General features: G+C 39.3%; 2 protein-coding genes across 2 annotated transcripts; both read right to left on the reverse strand.

Annotated features, from left to right (window-relative positions):
* Positions 1-5,308: 5,308 nt before the first annotated feature.
* LOC145139110 (uncharacterized) lies at positions 5,309-6,655 on the reverse strand. The gene is made up of 3 exons (XM_079073048.1): positions 6,372-6,655; positions 6,010-6,251; positions 5,309-5,787 (listed from the first exon to the last, which is right to left on the reverse strand). The coding sequence occupies exons 1-3, from the start codon at positions 6,653-6,655 to the stop codon at positions 5,309-5,311; spliced, it is 1,005 nt and encodes a 334-aa protein (XP_078929174.1).
* A 504-nt stretch (positions 6,656-7,159) lies between these two features.
* LOC145137227 (kinesin-like protein KIN-5C) lies at positions 7,160-12,945 on the reverse strand. The gene is made up of 22 exons (XM_079071367.1): positions 12,736-12,945; positions 12,491-12,620; positions 11,885-12,043; positions 11,434-11,780; positions 11,187-11,325; positions 11,011-11,108; positions 10,759-10,915; positions 10,597-10,666; positions 10,422-10,498; positions 10,215-10,268; positions 10,044-10,124; positions 9,843-9,954; positions 9,666-9,752; positions 9,399-9,574; positions 9,160-9,321; positions 8,980-9,087; positions 8,740-8,898; positions 8,533-8,616; positions 8,255-8,460; positions 7,949-8,160; positions 7,702-7,853; positions 7,160-7,635 (listed from the first exon to the last, which is right to left on the reverse strand). The coding sequence occupies exons 1-22, from the start codon at positions 12,786-12,788 to the stop codon at positions 7,438-7,440; spliced, it is 3,021 nt and encodes a 1,006-aa protein (XP_078927493.1). The 5' UTR covers positions 12,789-12,945; the 3' UTR covers positions 7,160-7,437.
* Between the last annotated feature and the right edge of the window lie 11,647 nt (positions 12,946-24,592).

Genomic DNA, 24,592 nt, shown 5'->3' on the forward strand with positions numbered 1-24,592 from the left:
AGAAATGGGTTTGTGGTCCTAGGGTGTGTGTGTGGTCGCACACAGGAGTGTGCTGCCGCACAAAGGAGTGTGCTACCTCACACAGGAGTGTGCTGCCGCACAAGGGTGTGTGCGGCCCTACACAGGCGTGTGCGGTCGTACACCCTACATGTTTGTGTCCAAAACGCCAATTCTAAGGTGCAGCAAGGCTATGGTCATGTCTAACTCGAAGATGGAAGTCCAACTCTCACTTTGGAGGGTCTTTTAGGAGTGTGAGGCCACCTTATGTGGGTGTGCGGCCACACTCCTTCAAAGAGATGAAGAACATGACAGGACTCAATGAATCAAGGCTTAGATCAAGTGGTTCTTCAAGCACTACAAGCTAAGGGGTGGATTACTCACGATTTTGAAGCTTTATAGGGTTTGTGGTTGAAGAAGCTTGAGAGAAATGGTGTTGTGTGCTGCCAAGGTGTTAAAGGAATGAAAGGAAAGGGGTCTACCCTATATATAAGGGTGGGTGTGCTGCCTAGAAGTGAGTGTGCGGCCAAGAGGTGAGTGTGCGGCCGCACGCCCATGTGTACGGCCGTACACTCCCCCTAAGGGTGTGTATGGCCCGGTTTTGTCACCCTACGGCTTGCTGACTCATTCCTAACCTCAACCTGGGCTATACTCAATCTTAGAACGCTTAAATAGACCCTTAAACAGTACAAGAAGTCAACAGAACAAGTTTAACATTGATTGAATTGACTAAGTGTACAAGATAAAAGTTACGGGTTGTCACACAAGGTGTGATAAACAAAATCTATCTAACTATCTACTCTAGACCCCTAGAAAAATGATGACTTATCCTAAAAAGGTGGTGAGAATCTAACTAAGTAAGGCTCGGATGACACTTGAGAGTACTAAGGGATATTCCCCCCAAAACCAAGACGCGAGTCTTCAATGTCTTCAAAATACCTTACCGGGCTAATCTTTGCTCGCACACATCGGTTTGACCAACCACATCCCTCCGCACCTAGACCCAATCAAGCTACCTGCATCTGACCCCCACACAAGCGGTCTCAAAGTGGTCTGTGAGGCTCACAGTGTGTCCCATTTATCCAATACAAGGAATTCCATATCAAGACTCGGGACCAATATATGATTCAATACTTATGACTCGGCGCTATGGTACATGTAGGGATGAGAAGACAAGAGAGAACAAAAATGCATGAACTTAAACTAGAATGCATCTAAAAAGTATGAAAATTAGAAAAGAAATAAACAAAATATGCAATATTTTTGAATTTTTTTTATGCAATTTTTATGAATGACCTAAATGACTTACTCTAAATGCAACTATATACAACCAAAATGCAATAAAAAATAAAAGATAAAAAAACCTCATCCCAAGCTTAAAATTAAGCATTGTCCTCAATGCTTAGGATAAGAGTAAAGAAAGATCGTACCGGGATCAAGGTGGAGGAGGTTCGCGAGGACGGTAACCGCCTTTGGGCTGAAAATGATACCAAAGATCCTCCATTTAGCTGTTGGCGCGAGCTTGCTACTCCTCGATGCGCCGAATGGCTGCTTCGTTTCGGTTACCCTGACAACGCAAGGCAGCAAGTTGGTTGTATATATCAAGAGGAAACCCGGGTCCTTACTCGTTGTGTTGTTAATAGGACCGGTACTCATGTTGTGGCTCGAAGTGTGCTCCCGAAGGCTGATCATGAAAGGGTGGTGGAAGTTGTCGGATTGGGAGGTCATAATGGTCTTCGGCCTCAAATGGGCTATCAGCATTGGCAGTGTCTACCTGCATGTCAACATCATCACCTGCATCATCATCATCATCGGCTTCATCATCAATATTTAACTCTCTAGGCAAGAACCAAGTTTCGGGGTCCCTGGTGGTAAAGGCTGATATGCTGGGATGAGGTAAGATGTAAACTGATTCCTTGGCATGATTGAGCCAAGAGTAATGGCCATTGCTGGCAGGTAAAAATAATTCCATCCGGTGGAGAGGTAAGCAATCGAGGAGGTAGATAGGCGGGTCATCCACCGGTACATACTCAGACTCGGGAAATTGAAGGTCCACACCCAAACCAATTAGGGTAATGAGACCTCCGATGCCAATGTCTCTGATGGACTTCATGCGTATGTTGTCACATTTATCCAAGAAAAAGGTGGTGAAACCGGGGCAAGACCAACCGCTGTTAAACATGCAATAGAGGAAATATAGCTCGACTGTGTTTATTTTTCCAGGCTCGTGACGACCAAAGATGGAGGTTGAAAGAATCAGGTGGGCGATTCTCCAACAAGGATGGATGATGTAAGGGTCTTTTTGTCGACTTGGATTGAATTTTGGAAGACTGGTGATCTGAGTCCAAATCTCTACTTTGGGAAAGGTCTTGAATTGAGTCCATGGATAACTATAGATGTTGGTGTTGTGGTTGTTGTATGTGCCCATGATAGTGGTGAGGGTGTCGTAGGTGAGTCGGTGATGCCGACCCTGGAGTCTAAATGTGAGCACCTCCGCCGTGTCATCCTGTGCATAAGTGGAAAGGAACTCGTGTGGGTTGCTTGTATTTGCGCTCGGAAAGAGCTAGGTAATCACACCAACCCATGTTGAGGAACATCTGTTGCAAGCAATCGTCAAGGCCAAGGTTGATCATGGATTCCCGGTGGTAAAATTTGGTGGCTCGGATTGCACGTTTGTGGAGGTTTGACTTGAATTGCTTGATTTGTGCACTAGTGAGGACAAGGTTACCATCACGATCGACATGCTCAGTTGAGACTTTTTTGGATGATCTCGACGATTGAGCTTCGCGGGAAGAACAATGAGACGTGTGAATGGTTTTGTTCTTACCCATTGTACCTGTTAATATAACCTAGCAAAGACAAAAACTTGACCAAGATTATCCCTCACACCCGCCTCACACCAATCCAATCAATCTAAATAAAAATATAAGTATAAATATAAATCGGGCAACACTCCAAACTTGCAATTTGGCACAATTCAAGGTAATGTAATTCAATTAATTCAAAGCAAGTTAATTCTAAGCACCCTAATGCATTGCATAAGTCTATCAAACTTAGAAATTAAATGCAAGAAAATTAAAAGTAATATACCAAATTTGAGTGTCGAAACCCGAAAGGAAAAATGCTAAAACCGCACCCCAAGCTTGAATTGGACCCGCAAGGTTGAGTCTTTTGAATCTCCGGTGAGAAACAAAAATTTTGAAAATTTTCGCCAAAATGAGGGGTGGCAGCCGGCGGCGGAGCTAGCTTTTCCGGCGAGTTAATTTTTCCAAATTGACAGTAGATCGGCGTGCTCGGAAGTATTTGGTGAAGAGTGCCCCAAGAAATTTTGAGTTTTGATGGAAGGTGGTGGCGAAATGAGGTTTTTTTCGATTTTTCCGGCTTGTTAGAGTAGTGGTGGCGGACTTGCTGTTTCCCGGTGGTAAAATGGTGCGGGGTGGTCGGAATTGGTTGGGGGTTATGGTGTAATTGAAACGAAGTTTATAAGTTTAATGACTAATTGTGCAAAAAAAAACATGAGTAACTAAATGTGTAAAATCACTAAACTTCGTTGTGCTACGGTAGCAATAATCATTTATTTTAAACTAAACATTAACTTATCATATGACATCATATTTTCTCAAATTAACATCACCAATTTCACAAATGCCAATGCAAAATTAATACCTATTTTTTTAGATTTTCAATTGTTTAAAGAGTATTTGTCTTTTTTTTATCTATTACAATTATTTTATTAGAATTTATGATATTAAAATATCTTGAGTAAATTACACCAATTGTCCATCGTGCAGTTGCAAAAATGTACGTTCAGTCCTTATTTTCAAAAATTAACTCGGATCGTCCATTGTTTGGTTAAAAGTTGCACGTTTCATCCCACCGGACATAAAAAGACAACTTTTCCCTTATTTATTTATTTTTTATTAATTTTCTATTTAATTATTATTAATGATTTGTTTATTATAAGAAATAGTTATTTTTTTATCTTTAATAAAAGAAATATTCTTCGAACTCCACCCAGACCAAAATCGGTGACCCCCTTATGCTTCTCCGACGATCCTATCTCCACCATCACATCACACGTCTTCAAAAGTGCAACGATTTCAGCTTTTAACTTCAAGAAAGTTTTCAGCTTCAACTTCATGAACTTCAAAAACAGTTTCTGATTTGCAAATCTCAACAAGCTCTTGAAGGATTTGGAGAAGAATGAAAGATATGAGATGTGTTTTCCATATCTTTCTAATGATGGATTCTCCCATTACAAAAGAAGATCGAGAGGATGTGACTTTGCTCCAATGCATCACCGCCGCTCAGGTACAAATGCATTACCACCATCGGATTTGCAGTTTCCAAACTCGTCTCACCACCTCTGATTCCTTGATTCCTGGTGGTGGTGATGCTCGATCTGAAAGCCCCAAAGTGAAATCCATCATGAAACCCCCCAAAATGCTAGATCTGAAACCACACATCTCTTGTTGATCTACTTTCGTAATTACATCTCCCCTCTTTCTCAAAATCTTAGCGCACATGTGGTGATGGTGGTGGTCAGTGGCGGTAGTCAAGAGGGTTTACGGTGGTGCTCTATTTTTCCGATGGTGGTGTTTAAGTTTTCTCTAGCAAAGCAAAAAAGAAATATATATTAAATTTAATTAAAAATTTTAATAATTAAAAATAATCATAAATATAAAAAATAAATTGAAAATGGCATTATAGTCATTTCATGTCTCGCAAGAAATGAAACCTGCAAATTTAAACTAACGAGGGATGAAACATACAACTTTTAATCAAATGAGGGACACGATCCGAATTAATTTTTTAAAATAAAGAAATAACATGTATTTTTTCACCTGCACGAGAGACGATTCGTGTAATTTACTCAAATATTTTTTTAATGTAAATTATAGTGTATGGTTGGAGCCCGAAAAAAATGTTTTAGCTTAAACTTTAGAAAACATAACTTCTTGACCCTTTTCCATTAGACTACTAGGTGTGGGCAACATGTTATTACATGTTATCACACCCAAATTGTCCACCTCATCATCCTAGTCACAATTTGGTGTTATAACACCCAAGGTGGAAATGGGCAACATGTGATAACACCAATTATTTCCTATTTTATTTTTTTTTTATTTTTTTTGATGTTTTTTTTTCTATATTTCGAATTTGTTTTTTTTATTTATTTATATTTGAAAAGTAAAAATAAAATTTTAATAAAACTGAAATTAAAAACAACATTAAAAAAATTACAACAAAACACAAAAACATTTAAAACCTTAAAAAAAAAATGATAAAACCTACATTTTTTGGCCTAAAACTATTCATGTTCATCTTCGTGACCAACATAGATGTAATCCGCCAAGTCTTCACGGAGTTGCTTGTGTTTTCGCTGATCTTGAATATCAACCACTCTATGTAAATATTCTGATGTCCCTGGTTGAAATTGCACATGTCTTGGCTCCGTAGGCGAATACGTTGCAATATTGCGTCCTTTATCTTCGACAACCATGTTATGCATTATGATACATGCATACATGATATATCGTAGAGTATCTAACTCATAAGGTCTCGCCGCATGTTCAACTATGTGCCATTTTGATTTCAAAACCCTAAAAGCACGTTCAACGTCCTTACGAGCTCCTTCTTGTCGTCTCTTGAAATATTTGTCCCTTGGATCTATTGGGTGTCGAAACGCCTTCACAAACGTGGAATATTGTGGATATATTCCGTCTGTAAGGTAATACCCAAACTTATATTCATTTTCATTCACTGTGAAAGGAGCATCCGAGGCTTTTCCTGACAAAAGATCGTCAAATATTTGTGATTGATCGAGAACGTTGACGTCGTTGTTAGAACCCGCAACCCCGAAAAAAGCATGTCAAATCCATAAATCTTGTGAAGCAACAGCCTCTAATACCAACGAAGGCGCTCCATGATGACCGCTCGAATACTGGCCTTTCCACGCCACGGGACAATTTCTCCATTTCCAGTGTGTGCAGTCAATGCTCCCAAGCATACCCGGAAAACCATGTCTTTCTTCATGCACCACATATAGTTGTTGCATATCATGCAACGAAGGTTTGCGCAAGTATTGGTCACCGAAGGTTTCGACAACACCTCTTGCCAATAAATACAAACTTTCTCGTGCGGTCCTCTCAGACATTCTCATATAATCGTCAACAGAATTGGGCGACTCCCCCATTGCCATAAGTTTAATTGCAGCAACACATTTTTGCAACCCTGTGGAGCCTCGTTTGCCTCTAGCATCATATCTCATTTAGAAAAATTCATACCTAAATAAATATTAAACATGTAAAAATTGTATTTATTTTATCTAAAAGTGACATTTTGTAAATTATAAAAGTTGAATCAAACGATACCTTGCTTCCATAGCGTTGGCTATCCTTTCAAAGACATTTTTTCGCAAACGAAATCTTCTTTTGAAATCGCTTGGTTGGTAGACACAATTTTCCGCAAAGTAATCGTTAACTAGCTGCCGATGCCCTTCCTCACGGTCTCTATTTAACGCCGCACGTCGCGTGAGTAGTGGAGCTGGATCTGGCTGTAGTAGGTTGTCTGTGTAATACCGGTACATCATACTCACGAACAAATCGTCTTCGTCGTTATCATCATTGTACGGATGGGCCGGATCAAATTCATCCATAGTTGGTTGATTTTTGTGTTTGTGTTTTGAGTGATATAGAAATAGAGATAGATATAGAGAAATATGTATAGTAAAAAGAATGAGGTATATATATAAAATGAAAATGTAATTAGTAATTTTATTTTTTTTTATTAAAGTTACCGTTTTTAAACGGTTTGAATTTGCAAACGGTCGATTTTATACGCGTTAAGATACGTTACCACCATCGCGCGAGATAACATAACATCTAATAACGGGAGGGGGGGCAGTGTTCCCCCGTTATGGCGCTGCCACATCGGATAACACCATACGGGCGTTGCCCACACCCGCCCCTCTTAACAAATCAATCCATAATTTACATGCTTCCGGTTCTTTTAGAATTTACGAGGGGTCGAGGACTTTAGAAATCTTACCCAAAACATAGTTTCCTTAAACTCACACCTTAACATTTCTAGAAATCATCTATAATCTATTTGTTCCTTACTTAGAAATCTTACCCAAAACATAGTTTTGAAACAAACAACGTATACAAACATAAATCTCAACTGTGATATAAGAAAGGTATCCTATCAGTATCCAACAGTAAAACAATACTACTCTCTTCCCTAAACCATTACAACATAACAAAAAAAGGAGAAATTAAATATTTTCCCAAATGAACAAAAATCCCTACATTAATCATAACTTTCCCCGATCTTCTTACCACCTTTGATTTTAATATAAAACCCATTAAATCCCAAGCAGGGATATATTTTGATCATATACAGAAGCAACAAGATTTTGTACATGAAAAAATAGGAATTTCAATTGATTTGTGTCAATGGTGGGCGTGTAGTAGCAGTAGCAGGAGAAATCTTGGAATCCTTTCCTTCATATGAATGATTTTCCCTGAATTCTTCCATTAAGCTCTCCATTGGCATTGCTCTAAGGGATTCTATGCTCATTTTACTTGGGACATCTGTATCACTTCTTACCGGGGTATTTCCTGTTGCCTCATAATCCTGTGTACATAATAACATGTTAGAAAAAGAAAAGAAAAAAAATCATTGTAGTTTCATATTCCATACCATGTATTTCTGGTGGAAAGTATCGTGAGACTTTTGTTGTATAGAGGCAGATTGTGTTCCATGATCCTTATGTAAGCTTTCAAGATTTTTGGTTTGAGATTTTGTTGTTTCCAGAATTGAAGAAACTACCTCTCTCTCTTCTTCTGATGTACCTGTGTTGTGTATATATAAAAAACATAAACACCATCAATCACTATGGTAACAAATATTCAAATTTATTTTTTTTTTTTTTAAAAGATTTACTTACCATGAAAGTGCGTTGAAATATTCTCGCTGTTCTTCAAGACATCATGTTCAGCAGTAGCCCTTAAGGAACTAATCTCAACATCATGCTGTTCGTTACTCTCAACTCCACTTTTCACACAGGAGTTGACTTGTGTCACATGTTTTTTTCCCATTTCAATAACCAAATCCTGTGTTTTTCTAGAATGTTGTAGAGCCGTTTCAGTCGTATCAAAACTGGAAATTATTATTAAAAGAAAAAAAGTTAGTGATTTCGTTTTTTAAAGAACGTATAAAAATCAAAACTGGATTATTTATTTCTTCTTATTACCATTTCTGAAGAACTGACTCAAAGCGACAGTGTTTAGCAGCAGCAAAATCAGCACTTTCTTTGGCGTCATTTTCTGCTTGTGTGGAAAACTCTTCCCATTTTCTTTTCGCATCTGATGTGATCCTCTCAAACGATGACACCTGTCCATCCAAAATCTTCTTGCTTCCAGTCGCAGTTTCTTTGATTGTAGCTAGTCGTGTGTCCACCTGTATGTAAACTCTCCACCATCAATTCCTCTTTCAATTCATAGAAAAAAAAAAAGGGCAAATTAAACTAACCATTTCTTTTTGACGACAAATATGGTTAGATAATAAACTAGTTACATCAGCAATAAGTTTCTCAGCATCAGATTTCGCATGTTCCTGGAGAAAAAAAAATATTTATTTTTAAAATGCAATGAGTTTTTGTATCACGTTTGGATTCAATGATGAATAATCATCTATTATCTATTATCTATTAATATTATATAATATATAATATAATACCTCGTATGCCTTCTGAAATTCATCAATGTTTTTTGTTTGTATCTCATCGACTTGAATGGCATGACTTCCTAGATCTTTTGATTTTTCCATTAACTTATCAAAGAATTCATTGATGAAGTTGGATATATCCGTTGTATGTCCAACACTGACATTAAATCGCTGAAAAATTTAAACCAAAAAAAAAAAGATAAGATAAGATAATAATAAATAAACTCTCATAATAAATAAATAAAAACATACCTGTCGAAGCTCTCTAGCAAAATGTGCCATTTCGCCTTGTTGAGTTGATAAAGAGCCATGAAGTTCATCAAAAATAGAAAGTCCTTCAAATGCTTCTTCAGCTAATACCTGATTCAGACAAAACAAGTGTGGTCAATATGTTGACTTTATGGATTTAAAATATTGAATTAAAGTACTTACTTTTTCAACAGAAGAAGCATTAGATGAAGTCAAAGATAGAACCTCCTCTAAGTTTGCATTAGAGTTTGCTTTATGTAAAACCACAACGTTTTGCAATGCCTCAAGGTGAGAAACATACAACGCTTTTGAAGCACAAACTTTCTTTTTCAAGTCATTCACAGCCTAAAAACATAAAAAAGTTTATAAGAAATCAAAAGTCAAAAGTCAAAGCAACTATCTTTTTGGAGTCAACAACTGACCTTATCGTTAATGTTAATGAAGGTATGACAAAACTTTTCAATGCATTGAAGTTGTTGATTTTGCTGAGATGATGATGTGGCAACCATGTCGCAAAGAGATTTAATGTCTTGTGTGAGTTCAGATTCAAACTTATTCACAACAGATCTATTATCAGCATTCAGTTTATCTTCTCTTGCTGCATAAAATACAGGAAAACTAGTTTTTAAAAAAAAGTTCAAATAAATCAAAAGAGAAAACTTTAAAATTTTAAAAAAGGGAATGCTTACTGATCTTCATAAACAATGATGAATTGTCCTTAAGGGATTTTTCCAAGTCAGACCGAAGAACACAAGCTTGATGAGTCAATGCATTTTCTGTTTACAATGTTTATTACTCATTAGTATTTTATATAAAGAAAGAATTAAAAAAATTGACATTGAAGAAATCAAGAAATCAAAAGATACCTGATTTTTTCTGTTCACTTATGATAAAATCTCGTTCCTTTATCACATATTCACATTTCTTTAATTCTTCTTGGGTATTAGCTAGTGCCTTACTAGTTTGATTTAAATCATTCTGAAGAATAATTAATAGAGAAAATTATATATATTTAGTAACAATATATGAAATCCAACAAAAATGTATGTCATTTAGTAGCATTTTACCTGGGTAGAATTGAGCTTGTTACTCAAATCTGAGCATTCTTGGACACGTGCATTAAATTTAGTTTGCAATTCTTCATATTGCTGTTTATTCAACAAATAAAAAAATAAGAGACAATAATAAGAACCATTTTTTGTCCCAAAATAAAGAAAGCAAGACTAAAACTGTAATACCTTTTCTTGGTTTTCTATTTTAACTTCCATTCGTTCAATCTGATCTGCCATTGACTAAACAAAAAAGAATGTTAAACATTTATATATAATTATATTATGATGCACACCAATTATTCATTTGATTCAAACTATAAAGATTATAAAATAAAATAAGATTACAACAAACCTCAAGCATTGTTACAAAAAGGGTAAAAAAATGTCCAGTACCTTACGTTCCAACTCCTCTTGATAGTATCTCTCTTTAGGCATATAAACTCCATTTTTTTCACGTGATGCATAAACCTCTGCATGTAGAATATAAAAGAGAATTAGCTAACCAGTTAGGGCTAAATAAGTCTTTTGGTCTCTTCATTGTGTTATAAAAAAGGAAGCAAATTGTTACCAGCTTTGAGTCTTTCGATTTCACCATAAAGATCTTTGATAAGAGTAGTTTTCATCATCTTCTGATTAACCTATAACAAAAAGACAAAAGGGAAGCATAATCCACTAACAATCTGGTATAAAAACAAGGTGAGGTGATTAACATGTAAGAATAGAGGCTAACCTCAGGTTTGTTCTTTATATTTTTTGCCCTGTGAGCATAATCCAATGTGCTTAAGGTCTCTTCAAGACAATGAACAGCAGGAGATACAGTAGCAATGATGCATGTTTTAGTCCTTCCACCCAATGAATCACGAAGAAGACGAGTTAATTTGCTATCCCTGGATTACATAAAACTCAAAAATCAAAATCCGGAAACCATGAATGTTAAGAGTAAAGGAAAATTTGTCAAAGTGCTTAAAAGGTTCATACAAACCTGTAAGGGATGTGCCCAAGATGCTCCACTAGAGCAGTTATTACTCTTCCTAGAGTAAGTAAACTTTTGTTTATTTCTCCAGCTTCTCTTGCACGACCCTAAAAATTGCAAATTATAAATTTTACAAAAAGGATACAATCTTTTAACTATCAATGAAAATTTGATGGATAAATTACCTCCCTAGCACCAGATCTTGAAATATTTTCAGAACCAGCTAAATCAACAAGATTCAGTTTGCCACATTTGATAAGTTCTTCACCTTCAGGGGTGGACTCTTTGATGTGTATGGTTATAGAAAACAAAGAATGTGAGCGACTGAAGGAAAAAAAAAAAAAAAAAAAAAAAAAAAAAGTAACTTTGTTAGAGGACAATGAGTTTTCATTTTCAATCCAACATTGAAGAGCATCAAGAAAAACTCAAAACCTTGATTGTTTGTTTAACAAGGTTTCTGCAGTTCGACGTTTTGCAGAACCTCTCTCTAATAAGGAGAAAATTTCACTAGCACTTGTAACAATCTCTTCTTCCAATCCTCTCACAAGAACACCACCTTTACCATCTTCCATGAGTGGCAAAAGCTTTTTCTGTTTGTCCTCAACAACTCTTGAAATCTCTTCATGAGCAAGTAAGTCGGTGATTTCTTCATTATATAACTCCAAGAAAGTTACTTTAACACTATACTCAGCATTTTGGTGCTCTAAAGTGTCAAATATTTGTTTTACAGCTCTAGGGATTAATCCTGCATGTGAAGGCAACTCTCCATCACGCCCACTCTGTTCAAGGATTAACCATAGAAAGTCAATAACTAGTAACAACTCATACAACAAAGTAACAAATTAAGCTACAAGATCGATACAAAAGAAAAGGAGACTACTACCTTTGATCTCTTACATTCACCCTCCATGGTGTAAGTTTTTCCGGTTCCTGTTTGTCCATAAGCAAAAATAGTACAATTAAATCCTTCTAAAACTTCATTTACTATGGGAGTGATTGCTTGTTCATATAAATCTTTTTGTTGAGAGGTAGGTCCAAAAACCTGCATACAGAAAGATAATAATAGTGGATTGGTAAGCATAGCATTATGGTGTTATTAAATCTCTTTTCATTCTTATATCTAGTGAATCTAAACCTCAAGGCTTTCTACCACCTAGATAGTGGAGCAAGGAAGCAACATACACAAATTGAAAAACCGAATTACTAAGACATGTTATTGTACTTCAAAAAGCAACTGCTTTGTTTAAAATTTGATAACTTGATAGTTAGTTTAACATAACTCCATTGGCTAGTGGATTTATAATCAAACTGCTTTCAGGGTTAAGATCAATGCATCATCAAAACAATAAATAAAAACGCAGAACCATGTCTGTAATTTGTAAATATCCCCGAGTCACAAACTTAAAATGCAATGCAATTTGTAAATTCCTCAAATCAAAAGAAAAGAATAAGAATCAATTTAATTTAAGTGTTCTAGTAAATCAGGTACCTTGTCAAAGGTGAAAACCCTATCGATTTGTTTCCCAGCAATACTCTGTGAAACCGCAACTTCTCTCTGATACTCATTACACGTTACCACCTGAGGCGCGTTGTTCCTTAACTCGTCATCACTAAAAGGCCTAACAAACAATTATATTTCCACACACGAATTAGATTATCAAAAAGGGAATCTCGAAACCGTAATCGAAATCAGGAACCAACAAAAGCGAAAATAGAGCATTAGATCCGCAGTACCTGCATCGAAGAAGAACCTGAACATTGACGCCCTTTTCATGGCGACCGGACATCTCTGCAAACAGTCAGTGTGTGTGTGTGTGTGTGTGTGTTGTGTGCAAGATGGAGAGATTATTCGATGTCTGCGGTGTGTTTAGTTGGACAGATGATAGAACGTTGGAAGGAAATGAGAAGCAGCGGGATCGATCGAGTTTTTGAAATTTTCGAGGGCCACTCTCCTACATTCGGTCTCACTGTTAACGGTCGATGAGGTGCTGATCCAACGATCAATATACGGCCAAGGGTTCAAGATCCGGATCAAGGCAAGGCAAGGCACGGAGTTGACGAAATTGCCCTGGTAGTGGTACATGGTTTTTCGAACTTTCCCCTTATTAACACTATTCATGATTTGAGCTGAGGAAATATTATTACTTTTCAAAAGTTTAAATATATATTTATTACGATTGAAATATTGTAATTTTTACAAAGTGGATATATAGCTTTATTAATTTTAATTTTAATTAATTAATAAGAGAAAACCTTGGTATAGCCGTATAGGCGCGCGTATCGCACCCAATCCCGATGTAAGGTTCGGAGTTGGGCTTTAGCTTGGTGTGGTGTGGGCTTTGGGCCAAATTGTTTTGAGGACAGACTTACAGTACATTTGTTTTTTCTCGGCCAGCAAAAATGAAATAAGCTCATTCACGCCATGGTCTCTAAAGTTTTTTTTTTTTTTCCTCATTTTTTAACCCAATGTCAAGACTACTGAAATTAATAATCGTTTATTACATTTGTGTTTTTTTCTGTATTATATCTTTGTTTTGGAGTATCCGGGATGTAAACCGGTCCGGAACCAGACCGGATCCGAAAGAACCGAAAACCGATTAAGGAATGAACGTGGAACCAAATACTACTAACTGGTTTCAAACAGTTCCGGTTCGGGTCCAAAAGAAGTGTGTTACCTATGAAGGTTTTTGGTACCGGACTAGAACCGAAAGAATCCAAAACCGAAAATGATAAACCAGGGAAACCGGGAACCGAACCGAATAACCTTAATCGGTTTAAACCGGTTCCGTTTCGGTTTTTAGGTTAAAAAGCTCATCCATAACAAACTTAAACTAACAAGAAATTAATATTTAAAATGAAATAGTTATAAAAATTAGATAAACAGGTTTATTAGGTTTAGGATATCCTAAATAAGCAGGAGAAAGAAAAAAAATACATTGATATATAAATAAAGAGATGATTCTTCCACTTAAAAAATTAATTTATCAACATAAAATACAACATCTTAGATATAAATGGCTCGTTAGCCTTTTATATTAGCATTTTAAGCTCTTATAGTATCAAAGATAATATGTGTGTGTATATATATATATATATATATATATATATATATATATATATATATATATATATTCCTTTTTACTTATTTAACCTCCAAACAATTACCGGAAAATACCAAAATCTCACACATAATTACAAAATCGTCATATCATCTCGCGAGATTTTGACGATAACTTTTTTATTTTTTCAATCATACGGCAATGATTTTGTAACATTCGATTATAGGTATGTTCTTGTTTGGTCCTTAACGTTGATAATTTTTTGCAAGAATGGCCCCTCGTACGTTGAGCGTACATTTGGTATGCTTAGCGTACATACGCGGTTGGAGACGGGGGACTTAACCACGTACGTTGGGCATACGTGGTGTACGCGGTGTTAAGATTTATGGAGTCTTGAACAAATTGACAAGTTCCTAAGAGTTCAAGGGCCATAAATGAAACTTGGAAATTAAAACAATTGAATATTGAATTGGACGCACTATCAATTGTTTAATAATATTGTTGGACGATGGCTATCAATTAAACAATTGTTTAATATTTCTTTGACTATGCATACTTTCGGCCGCAATATTATATTCACAATATGTGAATTGAAGAAAAGTTTACGGCACATCTCAATATATATATGTGCAATGTAACTCTTTCTATGTGTGCATCAAATATAACTTGTAGAGTTATAAATTGTAATCTTATTGAGTTAATAAGAAAATCTAGTTGCAGCCCGTGGACGTAGGATTTACACCGAATCCGAACCACGTAAAATCCTTGTGTTCCTTCTTGCTTTATTTTCTCGTTTCGTTTGTGTGTGTGATAGTGTTTCCGCTGCGTGTATCCTGTCTCAATTCCTAACAACTGGTATCAGAGCCTGGTTAGCGAGGTTTTGGAGGGTACGATCGTTTTTTTTTATCACGCACGAGTGTACCTGATTTGTATCTTGTTTGTCGTAATGGCTGAAGACAAGATTATAATCGAAAGGTTCAATGGTTCTGATTTTAGCTGGTGGAAAATGCAATTAGAAGCATTGCTATGTCAGAACGACTTGGACATGGTACTCGGAGACAAACCGGAGAAAATGGAAAAAGCTGCTGAAGATGCGTGGAACTCAAAGGACAAGAAAGCCAAGGCGGTTATTACATTGTCGTTGACGAAGAGCGTTGCTTTCAACATCATGAATGAAACCACGGCACGTGGTATGATGGAGGCTCTGTCAAATATGTATGAGAAACCATCGGCGGCTAACAAGGTGTTCTTGATGAAGGAGTTGTTCACTACAAGGATGAATGAGGAAGGCTCAGTTACGGTTCACATTAACAATCTAAATTCAATTCTATCCAGATTATCATCTGTGGGAATTAAATTTGATAACGAGAACTCAAGCATCACTGCTACTAGCTTCTCTACCTGATAGCTGGTCCGGAACAGTTACCGCTGTTACGAGTTCCGTGGGGACCAGTGGTATGACTTTTGAAGGGGTTAGAGATTTGGTTCTAGGCGAGGATATCAGACGCAAGAATCAAGGTGGATCTTCCTCTTCTGATTTATTAAATGTCGGAAGAGGTAGATGGAATAGCAGGAATAGTGGAAGCAGTGGGAGTCGGGGAAGAAGTTCATCTAGAACTAAGAAGAATGTGAAGTGTTGGAACTGCCAGGAGGTGGGACATGTTAAGAGTCAATGTCCAAAGAAAGAATTGAACATTACCGGTGTTGAGAGTGTGTCTGAGGATGATGCATTGATACTCAGTATGGAAAGTTCTGTAGACTCTTGGGTCATGGATTCAGGGGCTTCGTTTCACGCCATGGACAACGGGGAAACGATGGTGAATCTAAAAGAAGGAGATTTTGGAAAGGTACGGTTAGCAAATGACGAGATGCTTCAAGTAACGGGCATGGGAGATATTGATTTGGTTACTTCATTGGGAACTACATGGAGCCTGAAGGATGTCAGGGTGATTCCGGAGCTGAAGAAGAAATTGATTTCTGTTGGTCAGCTGGATAAACAAGGACTGGAAGTAAGGTTTGGAAGTGGTAAATGGAGGGTGGTCAATGGTGATCTGGTGATTGCTCGTGGTATGAAGCGTGGGTCATTGTATATGGTTGAGGTACCTACTGAGGGAAGTATGACCATCCCGATTAAGCAACAAAATCTGGTTCGCTAAATCTACGGCTAAGAGAGTTCATTTTGCAAACATGAATTCTGAAGCCAATGGGATGTTAGCTGAACGAGTCGAAAAGTCTAAACCAGTCAGGAGATTCTGTGACAGTGGGAGCACGGGGCGTGTTCCGGGTACAGTTACAAAGAGCCGTTGGGTTTTGAAGACTAAGACTGAAAATTTCTCTCCTGTTGGATGTTTGCTATGTTTGGAGAGTGTTAGTGGTCCTCGGTGTATCTCTGGATCCGGTGGAGTGTCCAAACCAGTTGAGACAGAGGATGAGTCGGTGGTGGGATTAGCCACGACTGAGTTGGAGCTAGTGGGAGCTTCAACTGGCCCTTCTAGTAATTGATGATGAGGGGCGGCTGCAACTAGAGAAATCAGACTAAGTTTTAGCTTGTTCATTGGAACTGGAAGCCTAAAAGGACTTGGTTGTTTTTTAAGATTACTGGAATAATTGAGAGTTGAATGGCGGAGAAAAGCTAAAGTTGTTCAAGCCTCCAAGTGGGAGATTGTTAAGATTTATGGAGTCTTGAACAAATTGACAAGTTCCTAAGAGTTCAAGGGCCATAAATGAAACTTGGAAATTAAAACAATTGAATATTGAATTGGACGCACTATCAATTGTTTAATAATATTGTTGGACGGTGGCTATCAATTAAACAATTGTTTAATATTTCTTTGACTATGCATACTTTCGGCCGCAATATTATATTCACAATATGTGAATTGAAGAAAAGTTTACGGCACATCTCAATATATATATGTGCAATGTAACTCTTTGTATGTGTGCATCAAATATAACTTGTAGAGTTATAAATTGTAATCTTATAGAGTTAATAAGAAAATCTAGTTGCAGCCCGTGGACGTAGGATTTACACCGAATCCGAACCACGTAAAATCCTTGTGTTCCTTCTTGCTTTATTTTCTCGTTTCGTTTGTGTGTGTGATAGTGTTTCCGCTGCGTGTACCCTGTCTCAATTCCTAACACGCGGGGCGTACGGCAGCCAAGACCAAAGCCTAATTTTTAGGGCATGAGCCCTATCTAAACATCATTATAGCCTTTGGACACTTACTCTCATCAGCCTCCACTATTAATTTGTCCCTTTGAAACCCTAGTTCCCCCCCCCCCTCCCCCTTCTTTGAGTGTTCTTGAGCTTTGAAGTGATTTTGTGGCATTTTAGTGTGTGTTCAAGAATAAGGAACTTAGAGACCAAGCATTTGTTGAGGTTGAGCTTCTAGATCCAGAGTCTTCATCAACTTTGGAAGCTTTTGAAGGTAAAAAGTTCTTACCTTGATGATTCATTTTGATTATTAGAGTTTAGGGCTTGTTTATGAGTTTATTTGGTCGCATGGGTTCTTTTTGTGAGTTTGGCAACTCCATAAGTTAGAGGTGTTAGATCTCAGTCCCTATGAAGTTTTAGATGCATAAAAATGTCATCTTGGTGGTTGATATGAGTCCATGCATGAATTTAAGTCCCTAATGTGAGCTTTGTTGGACAAAAACGGATGTTGGGTTCCATTAAGACATGCTAAGGCATAAAGTTGCCAACTTTATGTCTTAGAACCCCATAATGGTTGAGATCTGAAAGTTGGATCGAATGGCTGAAAGGATTAAGCACCAAATGGCTTAAGGTGGCAAGCATCTCAGTACACTGAGCGTACCAAGGGGTATGCAGCGTGTACTGGCAAGCGGTCGTGTATGTCGAGCGTACGCTTCTCAGCGGGCTTTTAGACTTCGGTTGGGCTTTGGACCTTTGTGCCTTAGTTTTTGGGCTTTGACCTGTTTAGAGTAGGTGGGCCTCAGAATTATGCTAGTGGGCCTTAAGTTGTATGAGTTGGACCTTTTTGGGCCTCGGGGCCTATTATTGTGTTTTGGGCCAAGTTTGGTTAAGCCCATTATAGGAAAGGTAAAATGGGCTTTCATCTTAGGAGTATGGATTTAGGATTTAGTCTCATGGTTATGGTTTATAACCTATTTATGATTAGAGTAATTTGTGTATGTTCAGTTTGGGATCTTCTGATTCGGTAGCCGAGCAGTTAGTTATTTATCAGCGGACTGAGGTGAGTTTTCTCACTGTATCAATGGGTCGAAGGAACCAAGGTCGGCCCATTATTTGTGATGTAGAATGCTAGTCATAATTGTGTTATGTGTATGAAAGACTAGGATTTGGCCCCTGGAAATTGTATGAAAGACCAGGATGAGGCCCTTAGCATTGGTATGAAAGACCAGGATGTGGCCCCTAGTATTGGTATGAAAGATCGGGGTCTGGCCGTGGCAACTGTAAGGGAGACAAGGATTTGGCCCCGGTAGGGAATTACTTGTAAGACTATAGTCTGGCCCATAGCACTAATTTATTTATGTTTGGTATGTGATACTTGGGGAAACTCACTAAACTTTTGCTTATAGTTTGTATTTATGTTTTCAGGTACATCCGATACTAAGGGAAAGGGCCCAACGTGATGGCACATCATATTCCCCTCACTATTTTCCGCACTTATTGATATTGTTACTCCGATGATTGGTCATAGTATTATGTAATGGTTTTTGGAACAATTTAATGACTGTAACTCTTGTTTAGAAAAACGAAAAATTTTACCCTGGTTTTTGTGTTGTTATAAGTTGGTATCAGAGCCTTGGTTTGAGGGATTCGGGCACACTTTCGGGTGTGTCAGAACTCAAACTGAGGAAATGATAATGTTTTCAAAAGAAAAAAATGAATTTTTGAAAAAAGATTCTTTTAAGTAAAAGGGGGAGTGCAATGCATGCAGTCAGTCGAGCTCAAGTAAGCGCTTCCCAAGTTACCCCTACTTATGTATTGTGATTAGTATGCTTGATATGTGAGTTGCATTCTAGATTAGGGCTAATGATACCTTCAGGAATCACATGATAGAATTGCCTGATTTGTGTGATGCCTTATAGCTCAATAGAACTTGATGTCATGTATTACTTGGAGATGATATCAGCTCAGTTATTTGCTAAGTGTATGCTTTCAAAGTTGTATATGATTAGGATTGTATAGCCCTAGAATGATCGATTTAGCCTCATTTCCTGTTCCTTGCTTGGTTTTGAACTTAGGGTAGAATCTTCATTCGACATTCTATGTGATCTTATTTTGTGTACAACTTGCATGTATAAGGCAACCAACGGTGTTGATTGAGGTTCTTGGTACTGTTAGTGGTGAGGGTTGAGAGTTCCTAGAAGAGTTTAGGATATGTATGCTGCATTACAATCATAGGGCCACAAGAAGGCCCATTGTCCGAGTTTGGCTGCAGCAGGACCGATGTCAGCACCCGCTCCTGCAACTCTTCGGATTACTAACGGCCGCCAGGGCCGGGCAGATGCGACTGTGGTGAAGAGCAGGGCTTTCCATTTGATGGCCGAGGAGGCATGTGCAGCTCCCGACGTGGTGACGGGATCGTTCCTTGTGAACGATATTTCTGCATTGGTATTGTTTGACTCGGGGGCTACCCGATCCTTTGTATTGCTTGCTTTTAGCAAGAGATTTGTTGGAGATCCGGGGGAGCTGGATTGTCCTCTTGATGTGAGATTGCTGATGATAGGTATGTTCGGGTTGCGAGAGTTCATCGGGGTTGTACTCTTCAGTTGTTCGGTGAGCATTATTTGGTGGATTTGGTTCCCATACCATTGTGTGGGCATGGATTTGTTTATCCCTAATGGAGCGGTGATCGATTGTGAGCCGCAGTTGGTACGGGTTCGGACCCCGAGTGGGGGAGAGTTAGTGGTTCATGGGGAAAGATCTTAGTGTGGACCGATTTTGTGTTCATCAGGGTTGTTCCGGTTATGTTTCCTATGCCATGGATACCCGGGATAAGGGTAAGGCGACTATGGATGATGTGCCGATTGTGCGGGACTACCCGGATGTGTTCCCGGAGGATTTTTCTGGGGTGCCTTCGGAAAGGCAGGTTGATTTTAGGATTAATCTGGTTCCTAGTGCGGCTCCAATAGCCAAAGCACCGCATCGGTTGGCTCCTCCCGAGATACAGGAGTTGTTTACACAGTTGCAGGAGCTGCTAGACAAGGGTTTCATTCGACCAAGCAGTTCGCCTTGGGAAGCACCAATCTTGTTCGTGAAGAAGAAGGATGGGTCTCACCGTATGTGCATCGACTACCGGGAGTTGAATAAGGTAACAGTGAAGAACCGTTATCCACTCCCGAGGATTTATGATATTTCCGACCAGCTTCAGGGTGCATCTTGGTTCTCCAAGATTGATTTTCGATCAGGTTATCATCAAATGCGGGTTAGGGATGAAGATGTGAAGAAGTGTAACATCTCGAGAATTATAAGGTTCATATTGCATGCATGGGCTTGATCTAATTAAGTATGGAGGTTTTTAAGCCTAGAACTTTTAATCACTAGCTTAGTGTTGGAGGCAAGGCTCGAACGCGGGGCGTTCATTTGGACGCTGAGGCCAAGACGAACGCGGGGTGTTCCAGGGAGGAACGCAGGGCGTTCGCCGTCTGTACTCAAAAACCCTAAGTGTGCACTATTTAAACAACTTAAGACCCAAGGATCTTCATTCTTTCAGCCTCCACTGTACCTTAAGCAGATCCCATGAAACCCTAATCCCTTGTTTGTGTGTTTTGAGCTTGGAAGACCATTTTGGAGTGCATCTTGGTGTTTTGAAGGAAGATGGCCATTGTTGAAGCATCATCAAATGAGCCACGGCTTATAGATCCAGAACCTTATCAACATTTGGCATTCATATAAGGTATAAAGCTTTGAACTTGGTGTTTATTTGCTTAGATTTCTTGTGTTGGGTTTTATGGACCGTTTTGGTCCCAAGGATAAAGCTTTATTGTCCAAATTCGTTTCCTAGGCTTGGAGTTGCCACCCTTAGTGCTATTTGGGACCTAGAACCATAAAGTTGCAATTTTTGGGGTTAAAATCCACCCATGCATGAGTTAAGGTCATTTTTATGAAAGTTTATTGCCATTTCTTGAGATTGGAACTTTTGGGGGCATGCAAAGTCACAAAATCTGTGACTTTATAGTCCTAGAGGTCCTAAATGGCTTGGATCTACGTTTTAGGTGATATGGCTTAAGCATTAAGTGCTTAATGGCATTTTTGGACTCTGGACGCGAACGCGCTGCGTAAGGTCCGGAAACGCCCTACGTTCCGGCCAGGACCCACGATCTGAATTGATGAGGAATGCCCATCGTTCCACAAGGGAATGCCTAGCGTTCCACAAGGGAACGCCCAACGTTCGGTCCAATAGTGGGCTTCTTGGGCTTGTTCATGTTGGGCTTTGGACTTGGATTGGGATTTTCGCGTGTTGGGCTTTTTGGTCAGAAGGTTCTTAGAGTTTTGGACTTTTGTTTGGACATGTCTAGTTGGGCCAAGATTTTGTATTGGGCCTTGGTGGGCCCAATGGTTTTGGACTTTAGTGGGTCCAATGGGCTTGGATTTTTGCGTCATCGAAGAATTATTACTGGACCAGGAATTGTTGGGCTTTTGGGTAAGGCCCAAATGGGTTGGGCCCAATTTGGAAAATTAGGCGGTTAATGGGCTTTTATGGATCTTATAGTTTTGAGCCTTGTTGGTTTTGGGGATTGGTCTCTGGTTGAGAGTCTTGTTGGGCCAGGGGTAAAATGGTCATTTTACCGTAAGTTTGGATTATGGATCATGGTTTGGAACCTAATTGCTAATTGGGTGATATTTTGGTATTGATAGTCCAGGAAGGCGTCAGAGCAGCAGCTAGGGATTTCTATCAGTAAGCTCCTGCATTCGAGGTGAGTTACCTTCCTGGTATCAGTGGGTCGAAGGCACCAATGCCAGCCCATTTATTATTGTTTATAGTGAGATTATTGTATTTGTGATAATTGTCTGGTATGCTACTATCTGTTTAGACTTATATGTTTGCATGTTATGATGTTATGTGGTAGTGGTAGGGAGGGATGAAATAGACCCCGTAACCGGTTGAAAGAGACCGAATGGGTAGACCAGCACCCATATATGTTAGGCAGTATGTGATTTATGTGTTAGGATAATATGTGGTAGTGGTAGGGGTGAAATAGACCCCGTAACCGGTTGAAAGAGACCAAAGGGGTAGGCCAGTACCCATATATGCTCGGCAGTACCGGTTGAAAGAGAGCGAAGGGGTTGAGACAAACCCAGTACCGGTTATAAGAGATCGAAAGGGTTGAAATATACCAAGTACCGGTTTACTATTTACACGGATCACAATAGCTTGATGCATTTGATGAATCAACCGAATCTGAATATGAGGCAGCGTCGGTGGTTGGATGTGGTGAAGGATTATGAATTATGATTGTGAGATCCTGTACCACCCGGGGAAGGCCAATATGGTGGCCAATGCTCTTAGCCGTAAGGCGGTCGCGACTCCGATCAGAGACATATGTTTGAGGATGACCGTGATTACTCCACTGTTGGAGCAGATTCGTGAGGCTCAGGTTGAGGCTATGAAGGAAGAGCACTAGAAGAACGAGCGTATTGTGGGTCAGGTGGCTTCCTTCGATTATGATAGTTGTGGGTTGTTAAATCTGCATCGGCGGGTTTGTGTTCCGTATTGGATCAGTGTGCATCAGGTTTTGATGGAGGAGGTGCACAAATCTAGATTCTACATTCATCCTAGGGCGATGAAGATGTAAAGGGATCTTCGTCCTGATTATTGGTGGCCCTGCATGAAGCGGGATGTGGCTTGGTACGTGGAGCGGTGCCTGACTTGCAGGAAAGTTAAGGACGAGCATCAGAGACCTCACGACAAGATGCAACCGTTGGAGATTTCCGTATGTAAATAGGAAGATATTACCATGGATTTTATCACAAAGTTACCTCGGACTGCATGCAGGGTGGATTCGATATGGGTCATCATGGATCGATTGACCAAGAGCGTGCACTTCATCCCGATTTAGGAGAGTATTTATGTAGAGAAGTTGGCTGAGATTTATACCAGGGAGGTTATGGCACGTCATGGGGTGCCGGTGTCGGTGGTTTCTAACAGAGATGTCTGGTTTACTTCCATGTTCTGGAAGAGGTTCCATGACGAGTTGGGCACTCGTCTCCATTTCAGCACAAAATTCCATTTGCAGACCGATGGTCAAAGTGAGTGGACTATTCAGACCCTTGAGAATATGTTGCGGGTGTGTGTTATGGATTTCGGTGGAGTTGGGATATGTATCTTCCGTTAGCGGAATTTTCGTATAGTAACAGTTACCACGCCATCATTGATCGACATCCTTTCGAGATGCTCTATGGGAGAAAGTGTAGGACCCCGATCTGTTGGGGCGAGTTCGGTCAACAAGTCATGGGGAGTACAAAGGTGGTACTCAAGACCACTGAGTTGATTCAGCAGGTTCGGAGCAGGCTGCAGATAGCTTAGAGTCAGAAGAAGAGTTATGTCGATAGGCGCCGATCAGATTTAGAGTTCCAGGTGGGAGATATGGTTATCCTGAAGGTGTGACCTTGGAAAGGTGTCATTCGGTTCAGTAAGTGGGGAAAGATGGGCCCAGGTATATTGGACCTTTCAGTGTTTTGGCTCGGGTGGGCCGGGTTACTTACCGCTTGGATCTTCCAGATAAGCTTAGTCAGATTCATAGCACGTTCCATGTCTCTCAACTACGGAAGTGCTTAGTGGATGATCCCGTAGTGGTACCATTGGAGGATATTTAGGTGGATGACCGCCTGAATTATATTGAGAGACCAGTGGCGATTATGGATCGGAAGACGAAAACCTTGAGGAACAAGGTTGTAGAGTTAGTGAAGGTGCAATGGCAAAACCGGAAGGTTTCGAAGTGGACTTGTAAGCCAGAAGACGAGATGATGGACCACTATTCAGAGTTATTCGTTGCAATTGACTTCGAGGACGAAGTCTGATTCAAGCGGGGGAGAATAGTAGCATCCGGTAACCTAAGGTACTAATTTATTCATTCATTTTTGCATATTGAGGGTCTTCACGACGTGAAGTCTTAGGGATCACGTCCTGATTGACCGTTGACCTGTTGACCCGCGTTTCTCGAAACTCACAACGGGAGGCATAGATCTCACGACGTGGGATCGGCTTAATGATCCAAAACTATAATTTTCGGGTATTTAAGTGAATGAGAGGCTAGGGTTATCCATCCTCGACCTCTCTCACCCTTTAAGCCTCTAGAAAAACCTAATCTCGACTCTCTTGAAGTTTATAAGCATTTTTGAGATCCTTGAAGCATTCTTTGGTGGTTTTTGGTTACTTGAAGTGGAAGAAGATCTTGGTTGAGCAACCTCTTGGCTTTTTGGCTTTCATCTTGCAATCTCTTGGAGCTTTTGGACCATTGTAAGTCATAAAGCTTGGACCTTTCCATTATTTCTTTCAATATCTAAGTTATGAGCTCCTTTTTTCATGTTTGGGTGGGATTGC

Source organism: Lactuca virosa, chromosome 9 (genome assembly GCF_052849685.1).
Source record: "Lactuca virosa cultivar CGN04683 chromosome 9, Lactuca_virosa_CGN04683_v6, whole genome shotgun sequence".
NCBI lineage: Eukaryota > Viridiplantae > Streptophyta > Magnoliopsida > Asterales > Asteraceae > Lactuca > Lactuca virosa.